The sequence below is a fragment of the Pipistrellus kuhlii genome, unplaced genomic scaffold (genome assembly GCF_014108245.1).
Source record: "Pipistrellus kuhlii isolate mPipKuh1 unplaced genomic scaffold, mPipKuh1.p scaffold_m20_p_13, whole genome shotgun sequence".
Classification (NCBI taxonomy): Eukaryota; Metazoa; Chordata; class Mammalia; order Chiroptera; family Vespertilionidae; genus Pipistrellus; species Pipistrellus kuhlii.
This window is the reverse complement of record NW_023425438.1, coordinates 6498063-6524231: the sequence shown is the minus strand read 5'-3', so window position 1 is coordinate 6524231 and position 26169 is coordinate 6498063. Positions and strand designations below refer to the sequence as shown.

Sequence of the window (26169 nt, the reverse complement as noted above, 5' to 3'; positions counted from 1 at the left end):
GACCAGGAATTGAACCCACAACCTTTTGACTTACGGGAGCATGCTCCAACCAACTGACCCACCCCGCCAGGGCCACAGTGGGTTTTCAGACAGGACACCACAACCACAGATCGCTCCATGTGGATAGGAAAAGCCTTCGGTTGCAAGCCGCCAACCAACAAGTAAGTGGAAAGACAACCTACAGAATAGGAAATGTGCAAATTATAAGGGCTTGTGCTGGAATATATAAGAAGCACTTACAACTCAATAACAACAAGACAAATAACAATTTAGAAACAGACAAAGGATTTCAATAGGTATTTCTCCAAAGACAAACATGGAAAGATGTTAATGTCATTAGGGAAATACAAAACTTCCAGTGACTACTCCACGTGGGTGCTTAAAAAGACAGACAATAAAATGTGTCGGGGAGCGGGTGGAGAAACTATACATTGCTGCTGGTGGGCATGTAAAGGAAAACTGGCATTTCTTCAAAAAAGTTAAATGTGGGCCGAAACCGATTTGGCTCAATGGATAGAGCGTCTGCCCGCGGACTGAAAGGTCCCAGGTTCGATTCCGCTCAAGGGCATGTGTACCTTGGTTGCGGGCACCTTCCCATTAGGGGGTGTGCAAGAGGCAGCTGATTGATGATTCTCTCTCATCGATGTTTCTAACTCTCTATCCCTCTCTCTTCCTCTCTGTAAAATATCAATAAAATATAATTTTAAAAAAAGTTGAACGTGGGCAGATGAGTGGATTAAAAAACTGGGACATCTACACAATGGAATCCTACACTGCAGTAAAAAAGGAACTCCTACCATTTGCAACAGCATGGATGGCGTGGGAGAGCATTGTGCTGAGCAAAATAAGCCAGTCAGAGAAAGAGAAATATCACATGACCTCACTCATTTGTGGAATCTAATGAACAACATAAACTGATGAACAAAAACAGATCCAGAGACAGAGAAGCACCGATCAGACCATCAAACCTCAGAGGGAAGGTAGGGGAGGGTGGGGGTAAAGGGGAGAGATCAACCAAAGGACTGGTGTGCATGCATATACCAAATCCCAGGGGTTTCCCCACTTTGCTTTCTGCCGCCTCTCTAGTCTATCACCAATGGATTCCATGTAATCCACCTCCATCCCTTCCTTTGATGGCAATGTATAAATACAGACGTAACCCGCCATTCTCCCGAGCATTATCTCAATTCGCTGAGGTTTTGCTTCCTGGCATATGTCGACAGTTTGGCTCAAATAAACTCACAAAAATTCTTTACAGGTTCGAATGTTTTTATGGTAACACAGGCGACTTAAAGATCATTTAAGAATATCTGCATCTTATAATTTTCTGTAATTTATATGAATTACTTGTGCAAAAATACATTTAAAGCAAACAACAAAGAGTCAACTATCCGTGTACTGTGTAACTGTTTTTAATTAAATGGTTTGTAAAAGTTAGAGAAACAACCAACAAGTAAACACTATCGAGGAGTCTTCATGCTAGTTCAACTCAGGTCACAAGGATGGTTTAAAAAACACACACAAACACTGAGTTAGCATAAAAAATATCACACTTTAACATTTCTGAGTATTAAGTGAAAATAACATTGGTTAAAAGTACCTGACAAACAGAAGGCAAATAATAAGTATTTGTAGATTCTCAAACTGAATGAATTTGCCAAACAAAAATGACAAATGCACCTATATGTCACCACTTTATAACAAACAAGTATGAGCTATTTCACAGGTCTTTTTAACAAATAGTATTCCACCCTTAAGACAACAGCTTTTTAGCCTTTAGCAAAAGATTGCTTTCAAAGTACTTTAAGGCACTAAAATAGATGCATACATACCATATTTTCAACACAATGAAACATAATAAAAAGCATTCTGAAGAAGTATATAAGATCACCTTTATAACCTAGAAAATGCATAGTTAATTTAACCAATAAATCAGAATCTGCAAAATTAGAAATGTATTTCTATTGACTAACTCTAACAATGATTTTCATGAAACTGACAATAGTTTTGAAATGACCTTAGGTCCTGTTATATTCCTCACCTAATATGCTTCATCGCCAGGTTGCCTTCCCTTGACAAATTCAGCTTATGTTTTCTAAAATCAACATGTTTTGAATATTCTACACATTTAATGAACAACTTTAGGATGTGAAACTTTCAGGTAAAAAAGCTTTAACAGATGATTCTTGTCTTAAAAAAACTCTGAGAATATTTTCCACGTCAGTGAACGTTTTTCCCAAGTTACAAAAATGAAGGTTACTGCTGGTGATGGGTCTTTCCCGGCAGAAACTTCCCACTGGGGTGAATTCTACATGGACACACAAGGAAACCCCCTGGGTGTCTCCTGGCTAAAGAATTATACATGGGAGCATTCATCAGGGAGGCTTTCTATAGGTACAAGACCAATATTTTCAAGAGGCCCTGTATAGAAATATATGGAGAATCATATAAGGACTAGAATCATGCAAGTAAAAATTGTAAGATGCTTCATGATAGGCCTGTAGGAAACATTTTCTTACCTATTTTTGAAAATATGTTAATAACCACCTTACGTTATATTATATCTGAAAGAGAAGTTCACGGATGTTTCTGTCCCCTCGCTGTTGTAAAGAATTATAAAGAACGCCATTGTGTCACTAGAGGGCTCTACCACAGCTGTAAACATTACTGACAATATTTATTTTCTATTACATACCTGCTCGTATCTGAAAGCAAATAACAAAGAGAGATTTTCCTTGGTCCTCCCTTCCTAGTAAAAGGACAGGTCTCTAACAGGGAGAGGCTGGGAAAAGAAAGCATTCTTCAAATGTTCCTCCAACAGAAGATACAAAACAGGCCATCTAGTTCTAAGGGTACCTCCCTTTTTGTTATTCCTGAACCTTTGATAAAAACCTCATTTAAAAGGTTCCAGCCGTATCTCAGCTGTGCTCAAAGAAGACAACGTATAGGTTTATGGCGTGGTTAGTTCAGAGTTAAAGGGGAACAGTCTAAGAACAAAACGGTGGGGGACAAAGATAAAACTGAGAGGACCGCCCCCCATTCCACTGTCCACAAGCCCATGAGGCTTTGTTTTCTTAGGGGGACACTTGGGTGCAGGATTTCCTGCCATCACATACCCAAGAATCAAATGAGATAAAAAAAAAAAAAAAAAAAAAGCAGAGATCTGGGACTCACCCCAGATCCGAGGAGTCAGAATGTGCGTGGTAAGGGGCCGGAACAGGCCTTTTGAAAAGCTTCCCAAGGGATTCCTACACTAAGGCCTGGGAATCTCGGCAAATCACTGCTTTCTAAGAACGGCTTTCCGGGGTCCACAAGGTCAGAACTATTGTCACGGTCGTACGGAGACGTTGTTTGTTTTGTTCATTTTCTCTTGAACGTGTGGCGTTTACCGGAGGCCACATGCTGTGTGATATCACAACAGATTGCACGCGGAGCAGACATGAGATGCCATCTGTCTCTTTAAGGCGGGCAGGAGAGACATCTGCAAAAAATGGGATGCAGTGCCACTTTTCTCACGAAACCTTAGCTTTGAATGTTTTGGAAAGTAGAGATTTTCTTCGTAGAAGTGTTTATAGCTACGTGTTTGTTATTTTTAAATGGATAAATATGTGTAACTTTTAATTTTTCACATATTTATAGCCCACATAAACAGAAGGTCTTGAGGCCAAACCGTCTAAGACCTGCTCCTTCCCGCAGACGCCCCATGTCCTGTGAACATGACTGCCGACGGGCATGGCTGCTCAGTTCCTTGGCACACTCGGTGTACTGGTGTACTTCACTTTAAATGTGATTCAACAGATCATCAGCAAAAAGGCTTCCTAAACCCATTTTTGGGCAAGGGGATGCAATCGGACAGTGACTATTGAAGTCTGCCTGGTTTTCAAGTCTAAGAGACAAAGCAAGTCTTCCTTGGTGACATCAGAATGTAATAAATAACCCTTGAATGTATACACAGGTTGACTCTAACGTATGGAATAGAAAATCACACATGACGTAAGGCATTTAAAAAATATTCATTAGCTACGTGTCAACACAACATTGGATTCTAAGTGAGCAGCCTCAAATGAACGACATACTGAGAATTGTTAGCTAAGAATAAGTCCCTAATTTTTAAAAAATATATATTTTATTGATTTTTTACAGAGAGGAAAAAAGAGAGAGAGAGAGTTAGAAACATCGATGAGAATCATCGACCAGCTGCCTCTTGCACACCCCCAACTGGGGATGTGCCCACAACCAAGGCACATACCCTTGACCGGAATCGAACCCCGGGACCTTTCAGTCTGCAGGCCGACGCTCTATCCACTGAGCCAAACCGGTCTTGGCAAGTCCCTAATTTTTGAAAGGAAATGAAATAGGGGTTGAACTGAGGTTCCTGGAGAGAACAGTTTTTAAAAAAAATTATACTTCTCGCCTGGCCGGCATGGCTCAGTGGTTGAGGATTGACCTGTGAACCAGGAGGTCACAGTTCGATTCCTGGTCAGGGCACATGCTCAGGTGGCGGGCTTGATCCCCAATAGGGGGCCTGCAGGAGGCAGCCGATCAATGATTCCCTCTCATCCTTGATGTTTCTCACTCTCTTTTCCTCTCTGAAATCAATAAAAATATATTTAAAAAGTTATACTTCTCAACAATGTAGAAATGTGAATAGACAGATTAATCCTGACATTATACTAAGCTGCAGAATTCTTACAGATACTATTGCCGAGTTAATATCGAAGTGTCTGTTGCCTTAGAGGATGCAGACTGAGAACACTTTGAGGTTTAGGCATAGCTGTGGCGGAAGCAGCTCCTTCTAGCATTTTGATTGTATCTCAGGTATGAAATAAGGACACTGATGCTTTTAACCCGCCGTGTACGATTTTTAATGTATTGCTATTTAAAAATTCTGAGCCAAGCTAACATTTTAATAAATCACTGCTGTTTGGGAATGATGTTTAAATGAGTGGTGCTGTGAATATATTTGCTAATTTATACCACATTAAGACACTGAATGAGAAAGTCCTTTAATATATCTTACGTTGAGTAACTGGTATTTGAAAAGAAGTATATGTTTCCGAGTAGCCTTTGGGAGACAGGGCACTGAATATCGTTTCGTCACAGCTTCCTCTCCTGACTTGTACATACTTGTCCTCCCACCTGAAGGGAGTTCAGTAGGTCTCCAGCCAAAAGCTCAGCGAGCCTGACGTCCCCCCTGCCCCCCCATTTCGGCCTGCGTGCTCACTTACAAACCATCGCTTCCCTGCAAGCTTTCCACTTGGTGTGTCAAAGGTCAATGTCATGAGAGTCCTCTGCAGGGGTCCGTGGTTTTGTGCGGCCTCTGGATGATGACGGCGTTCTGTAAGTCCGCTTCTTCCAGCGTGAGCGCTTCGTCCAGCAGCCTGAGGTAGGGGCGCGCCGTGGCCAGGGAAAAGGGGGGGCTTCTGTGAGAGCCCTGGTACTTTTCGATGAAGTCTCTGATGTGGCTTATCCTGCAAAATGGCGCCGACGATTAGTGCAATTTTTATTTTAATATATTTTATTGATTTTTTTACAGAGAGAGGAAGGGAGGGAGATAGAGAGCCAGAAACGTCGATGAGAGAGAAACATCGACCAGCTGCCTCCTGCACACCTCCCCACCCGGGGATGTGCCCGCAACCAATGTACATGCTCCTGACCGGAATCGAACCTGGGACCTTTCAGTCTGCAGACCGATGCTCTACCACTGAGCCAAACCGGTTTCGGATACAAAGTGTTTTCTTAACGCATAGAATTCTTTTTAATATTTATTGTAAGAGCACTTTTAACTTAATTTCATACAAACATTTATCACGTCACCCATGGGCTTCATTATACAAGCACAATGAAATGGCTGAGTCATTCTTAGTGAACACTAGTCACACTCGGACCCGGGAATGTTTTTCCACATAATACCTATCCTCGGAGTCACCAGGTGTGTTGTTGATACAGAATTTAAGAAGTGTTCTGCTACTGTCTCTGGGATGTTTTTGCTCATCTGGTACTTGCTTTGCATGCTCTGAGGCAGACACTAAGGCAAAGACAATTGGGACATGATTGCCATGTGGCCAACAATGGCTGCACCCCCATTTCAGAGGCGCTAAATGTAAAAAAAAGTGCAACTCAGACTTAATGAAATATGGCATATCATGAAAGACAAAATTCTCCCAATCCACTAAAATTAAAAAATGCCACTCTATTAAACCTGTGCAGGTTACGAAAAAGGTCTAGATGTGGTCCTGTATATTTCTTTGGGTACCAAATATTAGGTAATTAATGGCTAAAGCTTATGGCGAACAATACAAATATAAAAAGTAAGAAAAACAGTAAAGATTAAAGGAACTCGTTTCAGCCAGTTTGGCTTAGTAGACAGAGCGTTGGTCTGCAGAATGAAGGGTCCCAGGTTCGATTTTGGTCAAGGGCACATGCCCAGGTTGCAGGCTCAATCCCAAGTAAGGGGCATGCAGGAGGCAGCCAATCAACGCTTCTCTCTCATCATTGATGTTTCTATCTCTCTCTCCCACTCCCTTCTTCTCTGAAATCAATAAACATATATATATATATATACATATGTGTGTGTGTGTGTGTGTTTAAAGATTAAAGAAACTGCAGTAAAAATAACAAATATAGTTATAGTTATGGCCCAGTGTGGCTCAGTGGATAGAGCATTGGCCTGCGGGTTCCATTTCTGTCAAGAACATGTATCTCGCCTGCAGGCTCCTCCCTGGTTGGGGCTTGTGTACGAGGCAACCAATCAATGTGCTTCTTTCACATCCAGTTTCTCTCTGTCTTTCCCTCTTTCTTCCACTCTCTCTAAAAATCAATGGGAAAACATCCTGGGGTGAGGATTAAAAAACAAAACAAGCCGGGACCGGTTTGGCTCAGTGGATAGAGCGTCGGCCTGCAGACTGAAAGGTCCCGGGTTCGATTCTGGTCAAGGGCATGTGCTTTTGTTGCGGGCACATCCCCAGTAGGGGGTGTGCAAGAGGCAGCTGATCGATGATTCTCTCTCATCGATGTTTCTAACTCTCTGTCCCTCTCAATTTCTCTCTGTGTAAAATCAATAAAATATATTTTAAAAATAAATAAATAAATAAAAAACAAAGCAAAAAAAAAGTATACTGTGATCTCTATAATCACATTAAGATAATAAAGAAATGCAATTCTTGGTTGAAGTTAATAGAAGAAATAAAAATAAAAATTAGAAACAAATCAGCCAAATAATGAAGTGAAAGACTCACCTATGAGACATGTTAAATTTCTGAACAATCCTTTTTCCACTGGCTAACCAGATCTGTATACTAGTGATGGGTTCCAGGTCGTTTAGTGGGACAGTAGACAAATTATTTTTCTTCTCAACTTCAATACTTTTTGTTTTTGAAATAATTTTTGGTGTGGCACTAAAAAAATCCAGACAATAAAATCAGATTAATGTTAGCACACAGATATATATGTCATTCATTTCCACCAAATGCACACTGTTATTCTGTTAAAAAGTAGATCCAATGGTGTACAGATTATTTTCAGCATTTTGAAAATCACATCTGGATATTTTTATATGTGTGCATGAATGTGTATACACTTTACCAATCTTGAAAATTAACATGAGAATTCATAAAAATAAAAGTGATCCCACATCTAACCTCTTTGCATATTCTGCTATAAGGCATAGATATACAGAAGACTGGATAGAGTGTTGGCCTGTGGACCAGAGGATCCTGGGTTCGATTCCAGTCAAGGGCACACACCTTGGCTGCAGGCTCCTCTCCAGCCCGGACACTAATTGGGGTCCGTGCGGGAGGCAACCAATTGATGTGTTTCTCTAAACACATTGATGTTTCTCTGTCTTTCCCTCTCTCTTCCACTCTCCCTAAAAAATCAATGAGGAATATCCTTGGGTGAGGATAAAAAAAAAAAAACAAAAAACTGCAAAATCTGAAAATAATGAAAGGTATGTGTGTTTTTTATTTCAGAGAGAAAGTTAGAAACATTAATAAGGAGAGAGAATCACTGATTGGCTGCCTCTTGCATGCCTCCACTGGGGATTGGGCCCGCGATCTGCGCATGTGCTCTGAGCAGGCATCGAACCCTGAGCTCCTGGTTCATGGGTTGACACTCAACCACTGAGCTACACCAACTGGGCGTAATTAAAGGTTTTGATACTACCAACATCTGAAAGGAAATGACTGCCACTTTTTATATATTTATTACTTGATGTAATGAAGCTTATTTTCTTTTTTTAATTTTTTAAAATATATTTTTATTGATTTCAGTTGGAAGGGAGAGGGAGAGAGAGATAGAAACATCAATGATGAGAAAGAATCATTGATCGGCTGCCTGCTTCATGCCCCCTACTGGGGATTGAGCCCACAACCGGGCATATGTCCTTGACCGGAATTGAACCTGGGATCCTTCAGTCCACAGGTAGACGCTCTAGCCACTGAGCCAAACTAGGACATAAAGCTTATTTTCATTAACAACAAAAATAAATAAAGGTTTTAATACTGCTAACTTTATCAGACATTTTTCATTTTCATTACCTCGAAATTCAGATATTGATTACAGTACAATGTTGAAAGCAGTGGTATGTGTAAAACTGAACCCTATATTCAAAAGCTAGCAGATGCATGCTAACTTTAACGGCAAAACTCAATGGTGGGTGTAAGGGAGAAAAGAAATGACTCATCCATCCAATTTTGCCTAATGTCCTCAATAATCCATGCCCTTTGATTTGATGAAACCAAACAAGCATCCAAGGTTTTTTTTTTTACTGTAGTGCCAGCATATGCTAATTCATACTAAGGTAAATATGACTTAGTGGAGTCCTCACAAGAGCTAACATAAAAAGTTTCATTCGCACTAGCTGAAGTGGCTCAGTTGGTTGAGCATCGTCCGGTGCACTGAAAGGTTGCTAGTTCAATTGCCATTCAGGGCATATACTGGTACCTGGGTTGTGGGTCTGATCTCCAATTGGCACCTGATCAATGTTTCTTTCTCACACTGATGTTTCACTTACTCTCCCTCTCTCTTTCGCTCTCTCTCTCTGCACGTCCTCGGTGAGGATTAATAAAAAAAATTCCATTTGCAATAGGAGAAATGATAAGCTCCATATCTGTGGCCTCCCTGGAAAAACAATGACGGGCTGAATGTTAGTCCAGCCTCTGCTACGACAAGCACGGGTCAGGAGCCCACTCACCTTCCCAGTCGGTGACCCGGTCCTGAGAAGGCCTGGAACACAGGCTTCGTTGCCACACATACTTCATGTTTCTTATCTTCAACTTTAACATCCACCTCCTCCTTATCAAACGTCCCCTGTAATTCCAAAGGCAGTTCCCTGGGAAGGGAAAGAAACAAAGGGCCCGCACTCACCACGTGCATTTTCTTTTTCTGAAAAACATACTCTACATGCAAAAGAAACTGAAAAATATCCTTTATAATAAAATCCTAATATGCCAAGCGTCTGGTCATCCAGTCATCCTTTCAACCAATCCAAGCGTAATATGCAAATGATATGCTAAGGCCGGTCAGCAACTTGCTATGACATGCACTGACCACTAGGGGGCAGATGACCAGTAGCTATGATGTGCACTAACCACTACAGGGCAGATGATCAACACAGGAGCTGTCTCCAGTCCGCAGGCCCCAGGCCAGCCAAGGCAGGTGCCAGCGGGAGGCATTCTCCCCCCCCCCCCCCCAATAGCACCACTGGTCACCCAACAGATTGGCCCTTGTCGTGGGCAGGGACTCTACCTGTGCACAAATTTCGTGCACTGGGCCTCTAGTATAGAAATAAGAGACATATCATCTTCACAATAAAAAAAATGAATGCAGTTAAAATAAGTTAAATAGTGCAAATACTAAAAAACAAGAATATTGCTACTGAATCATTGTTTAGCGTACAAATTCATGAACAGCTTGAGTCATTCAGCAGCACCTAGAATGGTACTAAAGTCATGAGGTATTTGATGACCATATGCTGCTAAATTTAAGCACTTTGATAATTTTTATAGGTGTCTGAATAGGGCTAAAAATATACTAGAAAAATCAAGCTATCACTTCAAATTTTAAATGAAAATATAGATTTATTCTGGGGATGACAAATAAAATATAAAACATGTCATATATATATATATATATATATATATATTTAGTTTCAGAAAGGAAGGGAGAAGAAGAGAGAGGTAGAAACATCAATGATGAGAGAGAATCACTGGTCAGCTGCCTCCTGCATGCCCCCTACTGGGGATCCAGCCCTTAACCCAGGAATGTGCCCTTGACCAGAACTGAACCTGGGACTCTTCAGTCCACAGGCCAATGCTCTATCCATTGAGCCACACTGGTCAGGGGTACAAACTGCTTTTTTAGAGCAATATACTACAGAACTCTTCTCATGTTAGCATACAGATATACATGTCATTCGGGCTTGTATAGAATATATAAAGCACTCTCACAACTCAACAAAATGCAAGTAAACCAATTTTAAAAACAGGCAAAAAGAAAAATGGACAAAGGATTTGAACAGACATTTTGTTGAAAGGAGATATACACATGGTTAATACATACATGATAAAATGCACAGCATCGCTGGTCATTAGAGAAATGAAAATTAAAAACATAGTAAGATACACCACTTCATACCCATTAGGATAACAGTGATGAAAAAAACTGACACTAACAAGTGTTCACAAGTCTATGAAAAATTGGAACTCTCATACACTGTTGGTGGGAATGTGAAATGGTGCAGTCACTTTGGAATACTGTTTTGTAGTGCTTCATAAAGTTAAACATAGAGTTAGAAAACAGTTCTGCTCCTAGACCTGAGAGAATTGAAAACATATGTCCACACAAAAACTTGCTACAAAAAATGCTACAGGAATGTTCATAGTAGCATTATTTGCAATGGCCAAAATGTGGAAATGACCCAAATGTTTATCCACCGAAAATTGGATAAACTAAATGGGATTACCTATGCAATGGAAACCACAATTCAGAGACTATAAAGGTATTTAAACATGAACATTAAATGTAACAACTAGGATGGGGTATTAGGTAATTCTTGGCAACGTGAATTAGTTTAAATCAGATTCTGACTGATCAAAATTCAAAACTCCTACCCCTTTTTCAAAATTATAGCTGTGGCTCTCTTAAGAAAACCCATCCTATGAAAATATGGATTTCTAAAAGTACCTGTGAATGTGGAGGGATGTGTAAACATCCATTAAAAACCATCCTTCCAAATGAAACATGCCTAAACTACCCTTCTCTTGTCAAAGATTGCTTACCCTTTTTTGATGGAATTCAGAAACTGCTGACTTGCACTGTCTGAATAACTTCTGAAATCATCATTGACCGTGAAGCCATTTTTCCATAATTTTATATTTATATCTACCTGCAAAGCAGGAAGAAACAAAATGCATCATGTTAATTAAAAAAAATATGATACTTCAGTATATTGTAAAATGCCTTATGTGTACTTCGCATTTTGTCACACAATATTAATAAGATGTGCACTAAAGGATTGGGATTTAATAAAAATTATTATTATTACTACTTCTTCAAGAACATTCTTAATTGACACCAGTGTTCATTTTCTCTCTGCAAGTGCAAGCAAAGAAGACCGTAATTACTAGTACAGTTTGTAGCCACTGCCTTGATTCCTTCTTTTTTATTTCTTATTTTATATACTTTATTGATTTTTTACAGAGAGGAAGGGAGATGGATACAGAGCTAGAAACATCGATGAGATAGAAACATCGATCAGCTGCCTCCTGCACATCCCCCACTGGGGATATACCCGCAACCAAGGTACCTACATGCCCTTGACCAGAATTGAACCCGGGACCCTTCAATCCACAGGCCGACACTCTATCCACTGAGTCAAACCGGTTTCGGAAATTCCTTCTTTTTTAATTACTTCATTGATTAAGATATCACATATCCCCTCCCATCCCCATCCCAAACCCCTCCCCATGCATGCCCCCACTCCCCCAATTCCTTCTAAGGTGTCAGCAGCTTTATTACCCACCATCGATTTTGCAGGATCAGTGGCAAGATCAACATGATGACCAGGTAAATAACATCTCACTAACTGTTGTTATTACACAGTTTTGATCCCATGGACCCTCAAGGTCCGTATGTGGAGAAAAGGAGAAAAAAAGCCAGAGGCTTTTACCTGTTTCTTCTGTTCGGTGGGAGACAAGCATTTGGCACCAACCTTCTGGGCTTCCTCAAAGAGACTGTCAACAAAATACTCGCAAGTTGCTTGTCGACTGTCACCAAGAGGCTGGTTGTCAGATCCTGTTTCACAAACCCTATATACACAACGCAGAAAAGTAAGCATTAGTAACTGCTGGTTCTCTAAAAGTTTACATAAATGGTTCTGTTAAGGGCTCCTGGTCTGAGATGCTACTTCCAAGTCCGCAGTCTAGACCCTCTTCTAAGTTAACACAGAGGTGACCTTGGGAAGTCACTAACCCTTTTTGGTGCAGAGCAGGGTTTTCTCAAGTTGAGTCTATTGGCATTTGGGGAGAGGTAATTCTTTGTTGTGCAGGCTGTCCTAGGTGTTCTAGGATGTTTAGCAGCCTTAACCCATTAGATATCAGGTGCATGCATACTTTTCCACCCCCAAAGTGTTATAGCAACCAAAAACATATGTGGGGTGGGAGCTGGGGGATAAATTTCACCAGGATGATGCTCTAACCAACTGACCTACCCAGGCAGGGCACTACCTTACCAACGTTCACATATGCAATACATGGTCACTAATTAGCAACTATAGTCACTATAGTACATTACACCCCTATGACCTATTATTTTATACCTGGAAATATGCATCTTTTGAACCCCTTCACCCATTTTGCTCACTTCCATATACTGGATTTCATTCTATATTTATATTATACTAGTGGCCTGTTGCACGAAATTTGTGCAGTTGGGGGGGGGGGGAGAGAAAGGGGGTGTTCCTCAGCCTAGCCTGCTTCCTCTCCAATATGAGACATCCCTCTCTCAATCCAGGACCACTGGCTCCTAATCATTCACCTGCCTGCCTGCCTAGTTGCCCCTAACTACTCTGCCTGCCAGCCTGCTCGCCCCCAACTGCACCCCCTCCCCGCCCTGATCATCCCCAGTTGCCCTCCCCTCCTGGCCTGATCCCCCCTAAGCGCCTCTACCTTGGCCCCACCACCATGGCTTTGTCCAGAAGGACGTCTGGAAGATCTCCCAGTCTAATTGGCATATTGTGCTTTTATTAGTATAGACATGAAATATTAACTAAGATTTATTTTATAGAAAAAAATATTCCTGACAGATCTTTTTTGAATTCATATATTAGATTCATAACGTTCTGAGATGTATCTTCTCAGGTTCAATAAGTAACCAACACTTTTTATAGCTCTTGGACTGTGCCAGGAACTATAGATACACCTTTATCCACATTTTGTAGATAAGAAAAATGAGTCACAGAGAGGTTAACGTTCAAGTCGGAGGTTACACAACTAGTAAGCGGCAGAAACAGAATGTGAACAGAATGTTAATGTCCTCCAAGTCTATGCTGCTACTACCATGATGTGCTATAAAGCCTCTCTTAATAACGGACAGTTATTGTGCATTTATTAATACACTAGAGGCCCGGTACACGAATTAGTGCAGGGTGGATTTCCGTCCAGCCTGCCCCTGATCGGGGTGAGGGGGCCCAAGGGGAGGGGCTGTGGGCAGTTGGCCAGTCGGCCCTATCCCTGTCGAAATCCCAATTGAGGGCACAATTTGCATATCAGCCTTTTATTATATAGGAGGATGTTAGGAACCATTCTAAGTACTTTACACATGTTAACTCATTCAGTCCTCACAAGATCTAAAGGGCTCCACTGAGTAGATAATGAAACAGCTTAAGCAATTTGCCCAAGATCACAAAGCTATTGGGAGGTGAAGCTGGGAACAGAAGCCAGGTCACCAATGTCTGCACTCTTAATCACTGGGCTAGACTGTCTCTCAAAATAGCCATAATTATATTGCTCTCAAATTGCTGACACTCCAGGCAATATTTTAATTTAAATACATTCTTTATACTCTTCTAGGAAATTCTATATCTACTCTTTAAAAAAAACAAAAAAAAAAACCACAACATTTTTTTTTTTTTAGAGAGGAAGGAGAGAGAGATAGAAAGATCAATGATGAGAGAGAATCATTGATCCACCGCCTCCTGGACGCCCCCTACTGGGGATCGAGCCTGCAACCCGGTCATGTGACCTTGACAGGAATAGAACCTGGGGCTTTTCAGTCGGCAGGCCGACGCTCTATCCACCGAGCCAAACCAGCCAGTGTTCTGTATCTACTCTTAAGACACTCCCTATTATCATAAAGTATTAATTATGCCTTTCCCAAGGCCATGATATGATACTTCTTATTAAAAAAATAATCATACCCTAAGATGATTTCTCACAATGCTAATGTAGTCAATGTTGTGAATGTAGTAAAAATCATTGAATTGAATACTCTAAGTGCATAAATTATATGGTATGTGAATTAGGTCTCCATAAAGCTATTGAAATAAAAAGCCCCAAGCTAATTTTAGTCTCTTAAATCATTCGTTCACTTTATTTCCGTGTAGGAAAGAGTCAATCCGGTGGGCCTCGCTGCTAGCCTCTACAAGGCCTGCTTGCTTTCCTTCGGAGAGTCTGAAATGTGAGGAGGTGACTGGCCCCCAACAAAATGCCGAGGCTCGCTTTCCGTGACCTTCCTCGGTAGCTAGCATTTCACACGGGCTGTCCTAGCGTATTCCTGGGAGAATACAGTACGTCCCAGGTGAGGCCTCTTGGAAGCCGGTGCCCGGTTTCTCCTGGACCTTGCCCCATGTGCTCTCTGCCCTTTGCTGATTTTGCTTTTTACCCGTCCGCTATAATATTGTAAATCATAGTGTGACTATACGCCTGGGGGTGGGCTTAGAGACTCCTCCCCAACACAATCTTAGGATTAGACAGTTAGTCTCAAATATAAATAAAACGATAAACACTCTCGTCAAAAAAAAAAAAATAACAGATGTTTGTTTGATACAGAAGCATGTTCAAAATATGTGCAAGTGTGAAATAAATGCTTGTCTGTCTCAAAGGAACTACGAATGAAAGAAATGTGCCTCAAGGATTTAAAACAGAGCAAAAAGCATAACACAAGAGATAGTTCGCCTGCGTAAGTGAGAATAAAGTATTCTATATTAACAGTCAGACATTTTGCATTTGCCGTTTATTGAGTGCCTTCTAGGTTGTGAATACTATGCTAAGTGCTTTATATAGGCTATCTAATTCTCCCCCAAATATTTCAGGTACCTAGGTAGAACCCCAGTTCATATATATTTTTGTAAAAATGTATTTTTTTAATTGCTGACAGTATTACAGATGTCCCCTGTTCGTCCCCACTTTGTTTCCTCCACCCAGCCCACACCTCACCCCAGGCCTTCACCACACTATGGTCTGTGTCTGTGGGCTATACAGATGAGACACTGAAGCTCAAATAATCTGTCTACCTCACTCACAGGCCAGAGAAGTGGTGTAAGAAAGAGATGTCCCTAACCGGTTTGGCTCAGTGGATAGAGCGTTGGCCTGCGGACTCAAGGGTCCCAGGTTTGATTCGGGTCAAGGGCATGTACCTTGGTTGGGGGCACATCTCCAGTGGGAGGTGTGCAGGAGGCAGCTGATTGGTGTTTCTCTCTCATCGATATTTCTAACACTCTTTTCTTCTCCTTTCCTCTTTGTAAAAAAAATCAATTATATATATATATATATATATATATATATATATATATATATATATATAATTTTTTTTAAAGAGATGGACTCAAACCTAGGTTCATCTGACTCCAAAGCCATTATGTTTCCATTGTGACTCTATCACAAGAAGCTAACAAAGTCATATAAATGGAATTCCTCATTTATATGACAGCCGTAATATGCAAAGAGAAAATTTTAACATTTTAAAAAATATATTTTATTGTTTTTTTACAGAAAGGAAGAGAGAGGGGTAGAGAGCCAAAAACATTAAAGAGAGAGAATCATCGATCAGCTGCCTCCTGCATACCCCCCACTGGGGATGTGCCCGCAACCAAGGTACATGCCCTCGACCAGAATCGAACCCAGGATCCCTCAGTCCACAGGCCAACGCTCTATCCACTGAGCCAAACCGGTTTTGGCTTTAACATTTTTTTTCTACCAAAAAAGAATATGCTTATTAATTCACTTAAATTCTTAAAAATACTTTTTGGCAATTGTCCTAACAATGTTTTTGTTTTTTTAATTAGTAACAAGAAGATCTAGTGACTTCACTAAAATCCATTCAATGCAGTGATGGTAAAAAAAGAAAAAAAAAGAAAAAGTTGCTTTAAAATATACTACTATTAGGTATTTAACTGAGATAATCATAATGAACACTTACTATCACAGTCAGTGAAATGCAGTAAAAATAGGAAAAGAAACTAACGAAGGCATTACTAACACAGAAACTTCATAGACCGAATTAACTTACCATTCTTTTATACCTTCAAGATTATCTACTTCTTTCATTCTCTTCTGCCTTACTGTAAAGGTAAAAGGAAACAAAAGTTAAAGTTACGAGTTTAGCGTTTTAAAGAAATTAATTCCTAGCATTTGAAATTGCATGCATCCATATTCTCTCACATAAGTTACTATGGGTCTCAAACTGACACTTAAAGGATCTTAAGAACAAGTGACCTGAACTCAAAGCTCTCACTAGGACACACAGTAAAATTACTATGTGTTAAATGACTTGAAAAAATCCTTGTGTGGTGTTGCCACCTACTTGATAAGCCAATTCAAACTGTTAATATGTTTCTTAAGTGTGTAGGATAGTTAAATGGCTCCATATAAATATTGTTCCGGAGACAGCCTGCTTCCATCCTCGCCCCTCCCACGTTGTCCTCTCCTTCCCAGCTTATGGGTAACCTTATTTCCCCCCTAATATGAACAAGTATCTATATTCACGTCCATCTCTTCCTTAGATAAAGTGGTAGCATACAAATGAGCTATGTGAAACACAGACAATAGTTATGAACTGCCTGCCTATTGCAAAATTCAAGACAGGGAAAAATCAGATCTATTTTATCTAATCTGGAATATCTGGTTATTTAACAACAACAAAAAAGATACCACAATCTCCCCCCCCCCCCCCCCCCCCGTCCCCCTCTGATCTATTTTATTTTATTGTTTAAAGTATTACAAATAGTAGTACATATGTCTCCTATACAATCAAACTGATCAATGGAGAGAAAGAAAAAAGAAATCAATTAAATTGATTCTTTAAATAAGCTTTAAAATTAAATAAGCTTTAAAAGAAAATACTGGCATGCAATGCTTTAATAAACCTATATAAGTTAGTTTCAATTCATGACTATGCTTTTAAAAAGTTCATATTAGGGAAAAACTAAATTAAAACTTCTATTTATATGTGCTTAAAACAATATAGTTAAGAATATGTTATTATTAGGTCATGACAGATCTTTTTATGGCATTAAGATCCAAGAGACTACACTATGGATTTAAAACGAAAGAAAAACACTTTACCCAAAAAAGGAGACAGAATCAAGTTGGATTTCTACAAAGCATTAAAAATATTTCAACTCCAAATAGGTGGTATCAAATAATATGTTTCTTAGATTCTCTCTAGAGAGTACATATACAGAAGGCAAATCCAGCACAGCTATTTAAAAACGTAAGTCTTAAGCCTCGGCCAGGTGTGGTCAGGAAGAGTGTGGCCCCATACACTGAAGGTCCCTGTGTCATTCCTTCTCAGGGCACAGTTTGGGGTTTGATCCCTGGTCTGGGTGCATATGGGAAGCAGCCAATCAATGTTTCTCTTTCATATTGATGTTTCTCTCTCTCCCCCTCTCCTTTCCTTTTTCTAAAAAGAAGAAAAAAAATCAATGGAAAATATCCTCAGGTGAGGATTATTTTATTTTATTTTTGTTAATCCTCACCCGAGGATATTTTCCCATTGATTTTTAGAGAGAGTGGAAGAGAGGGCAAGACAGAGAGAAACACTGATGTGAGAGAAACACAAAGATTGGTTTGCCTCCTGGACATGCCCTGACCAGAGCCTGGGCCAGGAGGAGCCTGCAACCAAGGTATGTGCCCTTGACCCGAATCGAACCCAGGACCCTTTGGTCTGAAGGTCAATGCTTTGTCCACTGAGCCAAACAGTCTAGGGGCAGGATTTTTTTTTTTTTTTTAAGTAAGTTTTAAGTATACTTATTTATTTATTAAATAATCCTATCTGGAGGATATTTTTTCCATTGATTTTCAGAGACTGCAAGGGAGGGATGGAGAGGGGAGAAAGAGGGAGGAAAAGAAAAGAAGAAAGAGAGAGATTTGTTGCCTCCTACATGTACCCCAACTGTGGCTGGGGATCAAACCTGCAACCCAAACACATGCCCTTGACAGGGAATCGAACCCAAGATCCTTCGGTGCATGGGCTGGCTCTCTAACCACTGTGACATAGAGGCCAGGGAATTTTAAGTATATTTAAATAGAAAACAGACGTCAGTCATAGCCATTCCAAAGCCATGAGAACAAGAAAGAAAACGGGCACTAGAATAATCTACTGGCCCCTTAACAGCCTCCGAAGGATCTGGAGGTGAAGTTAACCTGGGTAACAGGATCCAGGGCAGCCTTTCATCAGAGAAAGTGAGAGTCTGATAGATCTGACTTCCACTCCAGCTTTCCAGTTTGCTCCTGCTGCTGGAGCTGGGCCATAACCACAGCCAGCTTGGCTGGAGCACTCACGCCCAGGGAGCCTACGTTTTGCTAAGACTTGGAGTAGAACAGGGGAGTCTGCTCCGGAAAATTGGAGCCTATCTTGAAAATTGTTTTCAATACCTCTATTGTTTTCATTATGACTTGAATGTAAACTGAGAGCGACTTCATTCCTTAGCCTGCTTATGAGAAAACAGTGAGCAATTCTGAAACATGAGGCCAAACAGAGGAAGAGAGGAGACGGAAATTCTGAAGGCGGAGGAGTGAGCAGGAAGGGTGTGAGGCCGGGACCCTCAGCAGCATTCCCAGTAGTCATTTCAGACTCTAGCTTCTGACTAGAGGGTAAGGTAGAGAGAGTCACTTAGAGCCACATGACCCCTTTAAATCGTGTACATGTTACTTTGATAAAACGTTTTAAGAACCAGAAAACAAATTGAAAATATATTCAGAAAAGCAGAATTTAATGTGTACTAATATTTTCTCCTATGACATGTCCTTCAAATCTCATCATTTCTAAAACGATTTAATTGCTTCCCTTTTAAAAATTGCTTCCCTTACAAACATACATAAAATAGAGAAATATATAGCCGAAGCCAGTTTGGCTCAGTGGTAGAGCGTCGGTCTGCGGACTGAAAGGTCCCAGGTTCGATTCCGGTCAGGGGCATGTACGTTGGTTGCGGCACATCCCCGGTGGGGGGTGTGCAGGAGGCAGCTGGTCAATGTTTCTCTCTCATCGACGTTTCTAGCTCTCTCTCTCCCTTCCTCTGTAAAAAATCAATAAAATATATTTTAAAAAATAAATAAAAATTAAAAAAATAGAGAAATATATAAACACCCATCCCTACTATTCAGATCCAGAAAAATTTACATTTTGACTTTTTTCTGTTTATTTATTTAAAAATTTTTTTTTATTGATTTCAGAGAGGAAGGGAGAGTGAGATGGAAACATCAATGATGAGAGAGAATCACTGATCAATTGTCTCCTCTGCGCTCCATACTGGGGATGGAACTTGGGCATATGCTCCCGACCTGGGATCGAAACTTAACCTCCTGGTTCATAGGTTGAGGCTCAACCACTGAGCCAGGCCAGCTAGACTCCTTTTGTTTATTTAAGAAATAAAACAGACACAGTTGAATACTCTTTAATATTTTAAAATATTTAATAGCACTTAATATTTAAATAAAAATATTAAATGCTAAAATATGTATTACATGGTATGTCTTTTTAAAAGAGAGAGAGAAAGGTAGAAACATCAATGATGAGAAAGAATCATTGATTGGCTGCCTCCTGAATGGCTCCTCACTCTTCCCACTGGATATGGAGCCCGCAACCCAGGCATGTGCCCTTGACCAGAATGGAACCAGGGACCCTTCAGTCTGCAGGCGGACACTCTATCCACTGAGCCAAACCATTGAGGGCTGCATGGAATGTTTTAAATATGTGCTCTTATTGTATACTAATTATATATTTAAATATGTGCATCTTATTATATATTAATTATATCTAAGTAAAGTTTTTTTTAAAATATATTTTATTGATTTTACACAGAGAAGAATTGAGAGGGACAGAGATTTAGAAACGTCGATGAGAGAGAAACATCGACCAGCTGCCTCTTGCACACCCCCCACTGGGGATGTGCCCGCAACCAAGGTACATGCCCTTGACTGGAATCGAACCCGGGACCCTTCAGTCCTCAGGCCGACGCTCTATCCACGGAGCCAAACCAGTCCCGGCTAAGTAAAGTTTTTAAAAAAATATATTTTATTGATTTTGTACAGAGAGGAAGGGAGAGAGATAGAGAGTTAGAAACATCGATGAGAGAAAGTCATCGACCAGCTGCCTCTTGCACACCTCCTACTGGGGATGTGCCCGCAACCAAGGTACATGCCCTTGACCAGAATCGAACCCGGGACCTTTCAGTCCCCAAGCCGATGCTCTATCCACTGAGCCAAACCGGTTTCGGCCTAAGTAAAGTTTTTAAAAATATTAAAAATATATATTCAGCAACTACTGTATACCAGGCATGAACAAAACTGACACATTACATATTAATGGTGCCGTTTGCTTTTTGCACTTGACAGTTTTCCAACATTATCTTCAGCTCCTCTAAAATAACCCCTTCGTTTAGATGTGATCCTTATTGTGCCATAAACATAACGTAGTCCTCCACTTCTTGGCTCACACTGTAATATCCTTTAGGCATTGAAATCCCCATGACCCTTTCGAGCCCCAACCGAAGGTCCACTTCTACCATAAAGGGGACATAATAAACCCAGTTAACACGCCTCTCCTAAAGCAGTTAGATGTGGGGCATTTAAATCATATTGGTCTTGTTGACTACTGTTTCTGTTCTGTCTTTTAGTCTCTCTACTGGATCCGGGATCCTTGAGGTCCGGTATCATGAGGTACACATTTCCTGGTCCTTCCACAGTGCACAGCAAGTGCAAAGCAAAGAGTTGCCCTCCTGAAAGTGCTATCCTCTAGCAAATCACTACTGCCAGTGATCATTTCCTCATTCTAGGCCACCGATACAGTGTGTTCTGCTTGTTTTATGACAGCCGGAGAGAAGGAAGAGTCCTTGGTTTCAAATGGACTTGTCCTAGGACACTGGCTGCATAATTTCTGAACCATGTAAAGTGTATGTGTAGCCACTGAGTGAGCTGCCACAATCACCACAGTCCCATAATGCCAATGAGCCTAAGGCACGCTCTGTATGGCAGAGAATAAAAGAGCCATCTGGCAAACTCCGAAGTTTCCAGCATGAAGTGGGCCTCAGAATGGACAGATGAACAATTTCTTCGTTTTGCTTCAGTTTACTTCTAATTAGTACCGCCGCCATCTTACGTTGGTACTGTAGATCACAGTTTACCAGACACCTTCCCAAATATTGTCCCACTTAACTCCCAACAACTGTAGTGATAAAATCAGACAGGAGACAGAGTACTCTGAGCTTCTTGGAACATATCCACTGAAAAGAAAAATCTGGCCAAAACAGATTCAGTGCTCTGACCAGTGTGGCTCAGTGGGTTGGAGCATTGTCCTGTACACCAGAGGTTGTGTGTTTGACTCCTGGTAAGGGCACATACCTAGGTTTCAGGCTCCATCCCTGGTTAGGGTGCCCAGGGTTGCATCTTATTGTATATTGATTATATCTAAGTAAAGTTTTAAAAATATTGAAAATGTATATTCAGCAACAACTGTGTACCAGGCATGATTCTGGGTGCTTGGGACACATACTGAACAAAACTGACACGTTACATATTAATGGTGCCGTTTGCTTTTTGCACTTGACAGTTTTTCTGTTTATCTTCAACTCCTCTAAAATAACCCCTTCGTTTAGATGTGATCCTTATTGTGCCATAAACATAACATAGTCATCCACTTCTTGGCTCACACTGTAACTATCCTTTAGGCATTGAAATCCCCATGACCCTCCAAGCCCCAACCCAAGGTCCACTTCCACCATAAAGGGGAAATAATAAACCCAGTTAACACGCCTCTCCTAAAGCAGTTAGATGTGGGGCATTTAAATCTTCTTGGTCTTGTTGACTATTGTTTCTGTTCTGTCTTTTAGTCTCTCTACTGGATCAGGCATCCTCGAGGTCTGGTATCATGAGATACAGTTTCTCCGAAAGGTATGAATATATCGTATTTTTCGGACCATAAGACGTACCAGTTTTTAGAGAAGGGAAATGAAGAAAAAAAGATTCTGAAACAAATAGTGTCCTAAAATATTTTATGTGCATTAAAACCCAATATCACAGTCATAAACACATGTAATCAACCCTGTAAAGTAAACAGCAGCATTTAGAACCATTTTAGAGCCGGGCAAGCACACAGAGACCACACAGAGCCGGGCAAGTAAAAAAACTTTTTTTTTTAAAGTATATGTGTAGGCTATATTTGGACCATAAGACGCAGGGACTTTTTCCCCCCACTTCTGGGGGGAAAAAAGTGCGTCTTATGGTCCGAAAAATACGGTAGGTTTGCTAACACAGCAAGGATAGACCAGTTGGTAACTTAGAATTTGCTTCATCGTCACAGCCACAACCCAAGGTTCTAGCTGGTTTCCTCACATCCACTCATGTCCCCATCCAATCTGATTTCTACACAAATGTCAGGGTGACCTTTCTGACTAACACACAAATTTAATTGTGGGACTTGGCTCCTTAAAAACCCTTCAAAAACCTCCCATTTCCCTTTGAATACGGCCCAAATCCTCTGAATAACACGGCAGGGGGGTTCGCTGAATGGTTCTCGCACTACATTTGAGTGCCTTGAAAAGTTCTCCATAAAAGTTTTAGAAAAACAAAAACAAAAAGGAAAAAAAATGGTTGCAAATCCTTAGCATTGCTTCAGCAGCCCCACAAGATCTCTCTGGCCCCAACCACATCCTCCTGTGCTTTCCACATTCAGTCCAACGGCTTTGACCTTTCCGCTCCCCATCTCTTCCCAGCCTCAGCGGAACCTATTTCCTACGCCTGGACCTTTTCTTCTCGCCTTTGGGAGCCCCCTTCTCCCGTTCCTATTTACCCATACCTCTGCTTGAGGATGACTTTCTTTAAAAAAAATATATATATTTCTTAAAAAAATATATATATATTTTAATTGATTTTGTACAGAGAGGAAGGGAGAGAGATAGAGAGTTAGAAACACCAATGGGAGAGAGTCATCAATCAGCTGCCTGATATGCCCGCAACCATATGATTGGAATCGAACCCGGGACCCTTCAGTCCGCAGGCTGACACTCTATCCACTGAGCCAAACCGGTTTTGGCGAGGATGACTTTCTTAGGAAAACCTTAACTAATTTTCCTGGCTGAGATAAGGGCCCCCGCAGCTCCCTCCTTGCTCTCACCACAGCCTACATTCTTCCTTTTTTTAGCCTCTAAGTTTGCTGGCATTTACTTGTGTGATGATTTGTTCAGATCATCACACAATGACAATGTTTCCCAAATGGCAATGTAAAGTCCTTAAAGGTGAAATCTATAATGGTAGTCATCATGTTGCTAACTGTGAATGGCACCAGACGTAACCTGTGAAGTTAGACTTCGGTGCTTGAGTTTGGCTGAGAAAGAATGTAGGATGTCGCAGAGGTAACAGAAGTGAGCTAGCTAGCTGGGCTGCATGGGCTCAGAAAAACAAGTTATGGAGGCAAAAGAAGAGCCCTTAAAACTTAGGGGAGCCAAAACCGGTTTAGCTCAGTGGATAGAGCGTTGGCCTGCCAACTGAAAGGTCCCAGGTTCGATTCCGGTTAAGGGTATGTACCTTGGTTGCGGGCACATCCCCAGTAGGGGGTGTGCAGGAGGCAGCTGATCAATGATTCTCTCTCATCGATGTTTCTGGCTCTCTTCCTCTCTGTAAAAAATCAATAAAATATATAAATAAATAAAAAAAAACTTAGGGGAAAGCAAACAAGGGGCAGGAAAGGTGCAGGCGTGTAAGGGAATGCGAGTGAGAGAGAGTTCACAGGGAAGTGGGTGGGGACTGTCCGGGTCCTTCATCTCAGGGGATTTTATCTGCTTTCCAAAGCTGGGGGTTTTAGGGGAAGTCTCGGGGGAGCAGCTCAATAGGATATGCACCAGCTTTCCAGGTGTGTTCTTTCAGGGTCCGGGTCTCTGCGATTGGTCAGCACCAGGGTAGGAGGATATCAGTCATTGCAGCTGGTCCTGATGTCAGCCCTGGCATGGCTGCTTCTGGTTTTGCTGCTTTTCCGGGTCTGGTGCTGAAACACGCCTGAGCCTAAATGCTATCTCTGGTTTGACCAAAACCCTGTCTCTGTGGTCAGCACACCCAAGTCTTTGTTCCTGCGATGATGATACAGGCCAGAACCTCATTGCCATGGACACTTCATGCTTACGGGCTGGTATTGGAGTGTCCTGAGGCTATTATTCTCCAGCCCCCTAGTTCTTCCCCGAGGGGGTCTCCCACATGCCAGAAGAGGAAGGTCATCTCAGGACAGGTCCCACCCAGCAATACTTGTTTTCCCAGTTGCTAGGCACCCAGGGCTTTCCAACCAAGTGACCTTCTGTACCTGGACTATGGTTCCCACTCTGCTAATGTCTCACTGCCTACTTACTCTATCAAAACTATTAGCATTCAGCACACCGTAGGTACTAAAAAAATGTGAATGACATTACACTAAGTAATAAACATTAAGTATGAAGCAATTAAAGTACGCATGTAAAGTATTTACCAACCTGCAGGTCTAGGAGTCAGTGGTCAATAAGCAGTAGTGTCTGTTAACTCTGTATTCTGTCAGTATCGTTACTATTTGTGTTTAATCATTTTCTTTATCCTGCACACAATTCTCACTCATTTTTAGATTCCACCACTTCCTAGCATTCACGTTGCTGTTCTTACATGGATGCTCAGTCCTCACTGAATTCAATTGCATTTTTACGTCACTGAGACTTTCAGCATTTTTTTTAAAAAAAAAGTCTGTCCCATTAAGACGAAACTATCATTTAGAAACTTATAAGTACTCCCAAACATGCTTGAGCCATGCCTATGAAATAAGGAAGTTGCTGTTCTCGTCCCTTACAATCATCACACTTTACAGTTCCGCACTGACAGCAATACAGACGACAAGTCTCCCCTCTTTATTTTCAACCATCTCCAATTACCGACCAAGGAGCCAACCCTGAAAAAGCAATCCACTGAGAAAGCAATCCACTGCGAGGACAAAGAAAAACAGACACCCAGGGGAAAAAAAAAAAGAAAGAAAGAAAGAAATTAAGTATGAAAACAGCCGAACACCAAACTTGCAAAACAGAGTGAGCTGTGGGAGGCTGGGAGTGAAGTTAACTAAGACAGACTGACGGCGCTGTGCTTGCTTTTGCAGCGATCGGTCGCCTTTGGAAACAGGGGCATTTGACAGCCTGTAACCCCAAGTTCCTGAGCGTCTTGGGAACGAGAAAACCCACTGAGGTGCTTTCCCGGAGTTCGCTCCCAGGAAGCCCGCAGCCCGCAGCCCGCAGCCCAGAGCCGCTCACCTGGGCTGGGCTGGCCAGGGCCGGGGTCTCGCCCCGCCGCCGCCCGATGGCGCCCTTTCGGGATCGCAGACGCTGGGGCCCCAGACCCAGCGGGAACCCGGTTCCCCCAGACAAAGGCGATCGCGGCGGCCCGGCGGGACCCAACGCCGGTCCCCTCCCCCCAGCCCTGCCCGGCCCGGCTCCCCGCCGACCGCGCCGCGGCCCCGGACACTCACCTCCGGGCGCGGCCGCCGGAGGGGGACCCGCCGCGCCGTCCCCTCCCGGCCTCGTCCTCCGATCCGCTCAGGCCCGCGGGCTCCGCCGCCGGGGGGGCCCCCCCCCTCCCAGCCCCAAAACCGGATCCGGCACCGCAGCGCCCAGACCCTCCCGGGCTCGCGGCCGCGCCCCTGGGACCCGGCCCGCCGCCCGCCCTCCTCCGCCGGCGC

General features: G+C 41.9%; 1 protein-coding gene and 1 long non-coding RNA gene across 5 annotated transcripts; both read right to left on the bottom strand.

Moving 5' to 3' along the window:
* Positions 1–1251: 1251 nt before the first annotated feature.
* Positions 1252–26169, bottom strand: UBXN2A (UBX domain protein 2A). 4 transcript variants are annotated; one of them, XM_036434733.2, is made up of 8 exons: positions 25960–26161; positions 16507–16558; positions 12170–12308; positions 11280–11386; positions 9194–9331; positions 7239–7397; positions 5233–5471; positions 1252–3481 (listed from the first exon to the last, which is right to left on the bottom strand). In XM_036434733.2, exons 2-7 carry the CDS (start codon positions 16542–16544, stop codon positions 5279–5281), a joined length of 774 nt encoding a protein of 257 aa, XP_036290626.1. In that variant the 5' UTR covers positions 16545–16558; positions 25960–26161; the 3' UTR covers positions 1252–3481; positions 5233–5278. The 4 variants fall into 4 exon arrangements, with proteins under 4 accessions (XP_036290626.1, XP_045436467.1, XP_036290627.1 ...); XM_045580511.1 differs by lacking the exon at positions 1252–3481 and having other exon boundaries at positions 4851–5471; XM_045580512.1 differs by lacking the exons at positions 1252–3481; positions 5233–5471 and adding an exon at positions 5765–6097 and having other exon boundaries at positions 25960–26169.
* LOC123652203 lies at positions 12498–15433 on the bottom strand. The gene is made up of 2 exons (XR_006741375.1): positions 13255–15433; positions 12498–12898 (listed from the first exon to the last, which is right to left on the bottom strand). It is a non-coding gene; the product is annotated as an uncharacterized LOC123652203 (long non-coding RNA).

Bases quoted from the DNA above. Each gene is read 5' to 3' on its own strand.
- UBXN2A (XM_036434733.2), bottom strand. From the start codon at position 16,544: ATGAAAGAAGTAGATAATCTTGAAGGTATAAAAGAATG. The intron at 12,309-16,506 runs GTAAGTTAATTC...TTGTGTATATAG, and splicing joins CTTGAAGGTATAAAAGAATG to GGTTTGTGAAACAGGATCTG. The intron at 5,472-7,238 runs GTGAGTCTTTCA...GCCATTTTGCAG, and splicing joins AAATTTAACATGTCTCATAG to GATAAGCCACATCAGAGACT.